Raw genomic sequence first — 7,330 nt, forward strand, 5'->3', positions numbered from 1 at the left:
ACACGTCCATCTGGTTTACAAAATCGTCCCCCTGACATTAATTGTGAGTCTACTCTGACCCATCCTATTGCTAATCCTGTTGTCAAGGAGAAGCCTAGCCTAAAAATTAGTGTGGATTCTGGGGTTGTTTCAGGCATCACTTCAGGGTCCAGATTTGGGGCTCTGACTATTGAGGAGGTCCAAGAATCTGACCAGGCTAACGAACACATTGAGCAAAGCATGCCATGCTTAGAATCTGCTGAACCATCAAATAATGTTGTTGAGTCTGTTAATCCCCTTTTTGTTTCCAATGGTGAAGCCCAGATTGGATCCCAAGCTCAGGCTTCTAAAGGGAAGGTGAAGTTAAATAAGGTTAGTATTCCTAATTACTGTGTTGAACCTAGTATTGGGAAGGCTATGTGTGTCAACAAAATTAGTATGAAAAAGCCTAAGGGTAAGCAGAAAATTGCCCATAGTTCTATGGTTTTGTCGGATAAGAGGGGACATGCTGGTACCTTGGCAAGGCTTTCACCAGCCCCTAATAAATACCTAGTTTAGGGTAGTGGGTGGGGTCAGTCTTCCTCCTTTCTATGGATTTGTTGGTCTGGAATGTTAGAGGAGCGGCTAGCAAGTCTACCCGTATCCATGTCAAAGATTTAATTAAATAGTTTAATCCTTCTTGTTTTGTTTTAATGGAAACTAAGATTAGTGGAGTTAAAGCAGATGAAGTGGTTAAAAAGTTTAGGAACTGGAATTGTGTTAGATCGGAGGCTACTGGCCGGGCTGGTGGGATTTGGCTTTTCTGGAAGCCAGATCGTGTTCATTTCAATATTATTAGTATGGATAAACAGTTTATTCATAGTAAAGTGAGTTTTTCTGGTAATAAACCTTTCTTTATTACCTTGGTGTATGCTGATCCTGTCCTGGCTAATTGAAAATGGCTTTGGGAGGTTCTTTTACTCTATGAGTGTTAGTATGACTGAGTCTTGGTTTGTGGCTGGTGATTTTAATGATATTGCCCTTATGAGTGATCAGAGAGGGGGTGCGAATCACTATGTTAATTGTTGCCTCAATCATAAGCAAAGTATGGATTTATGTGGGCTTTCTGATCTGGGTGCCGCTGGTCATAAGTTTACTTGGAAGCGTAACAGTACCTTTGTTCGTTTGGACAAAGTTTATGCTAATGTTTCAGCTCAAACTAGATTTCCTGAAGTGTCTGTGTTAAATCTCCCCTTCCGACATTTGGATCACTGTCCTATCTTAGTCAGGCTGGTGAGAGGCAATCAGCCTAGGGGGAGAGACCGTTTAGGTATCAGGTGGCTTGGGAATCTCATCCTGAGTTTAGAAACTTCATTCAAGACAATTGGAAGCCTCACTCTAATGTCTTACAAGCTGCTGAGGGTTTCAGAAAGAATGTTATGGGGTGGAATAAGAACGTCTTTGGTCATATTATTAGGAGAAAGTATAAATTATTGAGTAGAATTGAGGGCATTCATCGTAGGTTGGAGGTTAGTTTTGATCACAGTTTGGATGGTCTCCTCAGAACCCTTCAGAAGGAGTTGGAAGCCGTGCTTAGACAAGAAGAGTTACTTTGGTTTCAGAAGTCAAGGAAAGCCTGGATCAAAGATGGGGATCGGAATACCAGGTATTTTCATCTCTCTACTGTTATTAGAAGACAGAACAATAGGATTGATGCTATTAAAGACTCAAATGGAGAGTGAGTTTATGAGGATGAAGATATTCGTCACTTGGCCCTTAACTTCTATAAAGACCTTTTTAAAGAGGACCTTGTTGATCTGGATAAGGCTCAGACTGTTGCTACCTTTCCCAGGTTGGGGGAGGATAGAATTATGGAAGCCTTCCACCCTATTTCCCAGAAAGAGATTGATCAAGCTATATTTAGTATTGGGGCTACTAAAGCTCCTGGGGTGGATGGTCTGCCTGCTGGTTTTTATCATAAACACTGGGAGGTTGTTAAGGAAGGCATTTATAGCTTTATTAAAGGTGTTTTTAATGGCTCTCAGGATATTGGGCTTGTGAACAGAACTCTCCTAGTTCTGATTCATAAAGTTGAGAAGCCTTCTTCTTTCTTACAAATGATGCCTATTAGTCTTTGTAATGTTCTCTATAAAGCTATTACTAAGATTGTGGCCAATAGACTCTGTTGTATTATTCCTGATATCATTAGCCAGAATCAGGGAATCTTTGTTCCTGGTAGACAAATGATGGATAATGTGGTCATTGCCCAAGAGATGGTCCACTCTATGAAAATCAAAAAGGGGAAGAGATGTATTGTGGCTCTAAAGTTGGATCTGGAGAAAGCATATGATCACATAAACTGGAGTTTCCTTCTTGATAGTCTGAAGAGAGCTAGGATTCCGAACAACTGGAGGAGTTTAATTGAGGTTTGTATCTCTTCTCCTGTTTTTCAAGTTTTGATCAATGGGGATATGTCGGAGGAATTTTCTCCTTCCCGGGGTATCCGCCAAGGGGACCCAATGAGCCCTTTCTTATTTGTTATTGTAATGGAAAGATTGACTCAGCTTATCCAGGATGCTGTTGGTAATGGGAAATTCCACTCGGTGTCCATCAATAAATTCTGTCCCCAGGTTACTCACTTGTTCTTTGCAGATGATGTTTTGATCTTTGTGGAAGGTAATGAGGAGCAGTTAAGTGTGATTATGGATATTCTTGATTGTTTCTGCACTGCCTCTAGTCAGAAGCTTAATATCCAGAAGTCTAGGATGATGTGCTATAAGAATATGAACCTGAGAGCCTGCAAAAGGTTGAGTGATTTGTTTGGAATTCCTTTGACTAATTCTCTGGGGAAGTATCTGGGGATTCCCCTCCATAGTGAAAGAGTTTCGAAAGATTCTTTTAAGGATACTTTGGATAAAACCAATAAGAAGTGTGCCATTTGGAAAGCTAAGACTCTCTCTCTCTCTCTCTCTTGCAGGCCGCCTTACTTTGGTTCAGTCTGTCAATTGTGCGACTCCTAATCATATCATGCAGGCTTGTCGTCTGCCTAAGCCTGTTCTCAAAGATCTTGATAAAATTAACCGTCGGTTCCTGTGGGGGGGAAGCTGAGGAGGGGAGGAAGATTCACCTAGTTCCTTGGAATGAGGTTTGTCAACCTAAGGTTATGGGAGGTCTGGGCATTAGGAAAGCTAGAGATAATAATAAAGTTTTATTAATGAAACTTCTATGGCGAATGTGGCAACTTCCATCTGCTCTTTGGGTCCAATTATTATGCGGTAAATATAAAAAGGATAAGGTTTTTGGGGGTCCTAAGGATAGAGTGGTCAATTGTTCCTTTCTTTGGAAAGGCCTTAGTGATGTATTTGCTGATTTTTGCTCAGGGATTGGGTGGAATGTGGGTAATGGTAAATCTATTAGCTTCTGGAATGATATTTGGATTGGTAAAAAGCCTCTATTAGAGGTTTGTGAGTCTTTACCGCCTTTAGATTTTCAAAACTGGAGGATTGCAGATATGGTGGATTCTGAGGGTGATTGGATTTGGTCAAATTTTGATTCTTACCTCAGTCTGGAATCGCTCCTGAGCATTAGAGGAGTTCAGATTAGTAGCAAGGAGGAAGACATGGATAGTTACTATTGGTCTTTGACGAACAACGAGGCTTTTTCTTGTAAGTCGGCTTTTCAAGCGTTCTATCAGGAGTTGGATACTTCGTACCCAAAGGTTTGGAAAACGATTTGGGCCTTAAAAGTGCCTTACCGTATTAGAAGCTTCCTGTGGCTAGGGGTTAAAAATAGGTTGCTTACTAATTCTGATAGAAAAAGGAGGCATTTGGTGGAGTCTGGAGCTTGTGGCAGATGCAGAGGTCATGAAGAAACTTTGTGCCATGCTCTCAGAGATTGTGCGAAAAGTAAAGAGGTTTGGAGGAAAGTTCTCCCTATAAAGGTGCTACCTACGTTTTTATCCCACTCTGAGCTTGATTGGTTTGTGGATGGGATTAATGGGAAACTTTTGGCTGATTTGAAGCATGGTGTTCTCTTATTTGTGGTGGTTTGCCATCAGATTTGGAAATGGAGAAATGAAGAGATTTTTGAAGGAGAAACGGTTGTTTTGCCTAATGTTTTTGATTTCTTTTCCAAAAAGGTTTGCACCATGGTTGATAGCTTCTTGGAGGATCCCTTGGCTAGGGCTATTCAGAGGAAAGATATCCATCTCTTAGGCTGATGTAGGCCTAGTGAAGGTGTGGTTAAGCTAAACACTGATGGATCTTTTTTAAAGGACGAGAGAATTGCTGCGGGAGGGGTTCTGAGAGATGATGGTGGTGGTTGGGTTTCTGGTTTCTCTCAGAATTTGGGTATGGATCGTCCTTTTCTGCAGAGCTTTGGGGGATTTTTTCTGGCCTTAGGCTAGCTAAAAATCTGGGGGTGAAGAAGCTTCTGGTGGAATCTGATAACCTTGAAGCTGTCAAAATGATCTCGGAGAATAGTGCTATTTGCTTGAATAGCCAAAATTTAATCAAAGGTATTAGAAGGATGTGCTCTTCTTTTGATTTTCTTAGCTTCGGTCATATTTATAGGGAGCAAAATCGGGTGGCGGACCGTCTCGCGGTTGAAGGTCATTCAAGGATGTTGGATCTCTCAACATTTTCTTCTCCTCCGTTGTTCATTTCGTCCCTGATCTTGGATGATTTGGTGGGGGTCAGCTTTCCCAGGCTGATCCCGGGGTTAAGCGGCTTTATTTGTTTTTTTTCTTTCCTTTCCTACCAAAAAAAAAAGATGTCTTTTTGGAGAGTTATACAGAAATTAAAGATATTAAAAAAAAGACTTTTTTTTCTCACTTATTTATTGATTCCATTATTTATTTATTATATAATAAGTTAATTATTTTGGTTAATCTCTATAAACCAACATTTTATAACACATGGAATGTGACTTAATATATAAGAAAAAATCTCTAAAAAGACATGTAATATGAAACGGATGAAATAGTAAATAATAGGCAAAAAAATATAATTAAGCCCCTGAACTTTACCTGTTTTAAGGATCAAGTCCCCGATCAATTATTTTTCCACATTGAGTTCCTGATCATTGCTTTTGTTATGAATTTGACATTTATTTAAATTTTCCGTTGAGTTTGGACCGGCACGTATCATAAGGATGATCCGGCTTATTGACGTGGACAAATAAAAATAAAAACAAAAACTTATTGACTAGGATAGATAGAGAGCAAAAAGTAATAAGAAATTACTAAAATTAATTTTTAGTAGATTTTTCCAAACTAGGTCTTCTCCTTTCTCATTTTGTGATTTTCAACATTAGAATCGCCAAATCGATTTTCTCCTCTCCCAAACTCGATGGAAAATTTAAATAAGGATCAAATTCATCACAAAATCAATGATTAAAGGTTCAATGTGAAAAAATAATTAATCAAAGACTCGATTCTTAAAATGGGTAAAGTTAAGAGGCTTAATTATATTTTTTTTTTTTTTTTTTGCCTAAATAATAAATGAATATGATAGGTAGTGTTATTTCTCCTACTAATAAGTGAATTGAAGATGGGCATTACATCTATTTGGTCCCTAAATTAAAGCTTTAAAGTTAATTAGGACCTTAAAGTATCAAAATCATCAATTAGATTTCTAAACTAAGTAAAAATTATCAATTAAGTCTCTAACTTATCTTAAAATCAGAAACTTTGATTATTTGATATAGACTGCAATAATCTTTGTCTTGGTTCAAAATCAGTTTGGGGAATAAATTTTGAAACTGTTCAACCGAATGATTATCTATGCGTTCTCAATTGAAATTTTTTGTTTAGAATGAGGACATGATTGATAATTTTTAGCTAATTTAAAGATCTAATTGATGATTTTAATTGTTTAAGATTTTAATCGACTTTGAAGCTTTAATTTGAGGATCTAAATGGATGTTCTGCCTTGAAGATGACTCTCAATTTTATTAAATTCAATCTTCCACTCCAAGCTTCCAAACGAAAAGCTAAGTGTCAAGTTGAGAATTTTGAGCTTCGCAGTTGGTACCCCTACCTTTCTCTTTCTCGGAGTCGGAGTCGGAGTAGGCAAAGCAAGGGAAGTGCTAGTAATGGAAGAAATGAAAGTAATGAATTTGGATGCACCCACCGCTGATCTTCACACCGCTGTAGATGAACAAACAGATTCAGGGAAACTAAAAACAAACAGACAATCAGAAACAGTAACAGTAACAGGTACTATTACTAATCCTAATCCTCACTATCCTTTCTTACTTACTTCGAATTCAATTCATCAAAATCTCGACCTTAGCTTTCTATTTTCATCCCTAAACCACAGAAGTAAAACAGGAACTCAGGGATCTTCCTCCGGCTCATTACTTGTTTAAGATCGAAAACTTTTCTCTGCTTTCTGATGCCAAAGTAGACAGCTACGAATCGAGCGATTTTGAAGTCGCTGGATACAAATGGTAGGGTTTCTTATTATAATAATAATAATTTTTTATTTCGCTCCGTCAATTTGTGCAATTTGTTTATGGATCTGCAGATGTGTTTATTCTTCCTACATTATGTATTAATTATGCAGGAAATTGTCTGTTTATCCAGAAGGGAAGAAGAAAGGGTATATCTCTCTGTATTTGATACTATCAGAATCAAATTCACTTCCCTTACATCAGGAGGTTAATGTTTCGTTTAAGTTGTTTGTTTATAATCAAATCCTGGATAAGTATTTGGCTGTTCAAGGTATTAATTGTTTTGTAGCTAACCTACATTTTGCAAATTAGTTTGGCTCAACGTTTCGAACCAGAATCAATGTTAGCCTAAGTAACGAAATCTGTTAAAAGACCCGTTACATGGCCTAACATTGCTCCTAGTTGGAAATTTTGACCCGAAATTTTACTATTTTCTGCATCAAGAGTATATTTGCAATTCTCCGAAGACGTTAAGTTGTTTGTTTATAATCAAATCCTAGATAAGTATTTGGCTGTTCAAGGTATTAATTGTTTTGTAGCTAGCATACATTTTGCAAATTAGTCGTTAACTCATTCGGATTCCATACATGTTTACTCGCAGCACTGTGATTCTTTTTCTTTTGTGTGTGTTTGTCAATGTGCTGAATTTTGTGTATGCTTTGATCATTTGGGAAGATGCCAAGGAGAGGGTAAGGCGTTTTCGGGGAACCATAACAGAATGGGGTTTTGACCAATTTGTTCCGCTCAATGTTTTCAATGATGCTTCAAATGGATACCTGGTTAATGATTGTTGCATATTTGGAGCTGAGGTTTTCGTTTTAGATCGTACAAGTATAGGTGAGTGTGCTTCTGTGGTAAAGAAGCTTGGTAACAGCACCTTCACTTGGAATATCAAGAATTATCGACAGTTGATAGAAGA

General features: G+C 38.0%; 1 protein-coding gene across 1 annotated transcript; it reads left to right on the forward strand.

Moving 5' to 3' along the window:
* The first annotated feature begins 5,968 nt into the window (after positions 1 to 5,968).
* LOC136225865 (MATH domain and coiled-coil domain-containing protein At3g58370-like) lies at positions 5,969 to 6,900 on the forward strand. Its single transcript, XM_066014002.1, has 3 exons — positions 5,969 to 6,175; positions 6,279 to 6,408; positions 6,525 to 6,900. Exons 1-3 carry the CDS (start codon positions 6,052 to 6,054, stop codon positions 6,721 to 6,723), a joined length of 453 nt encoding a protein of 150 aa, XP_065870074.1. The 5' UTR covers positions 5,969 to 6,051; the 3' UTR covers positions 6,724 to 6,900.
* The last annotated feature ends 430 nt before the right edge of the window (positions 6,901 to 7,330 follow it).

The sequence above is a fragment of the Euphorbia lathyris genome, chromosome 4, assembly GCF_963576675.1.
Source record: "Euphorbia lathyris chromosome 4, ddEupLath1.1, whole genome shotgun sequence".
NCBI classification, from domain to species: Eukaryota; Viridiplantae; Streptophyta; class Magnoliopsida; order Malpighiales; family Euphorbiaceae; genus Euphorbia; species Euphorbia lathyris.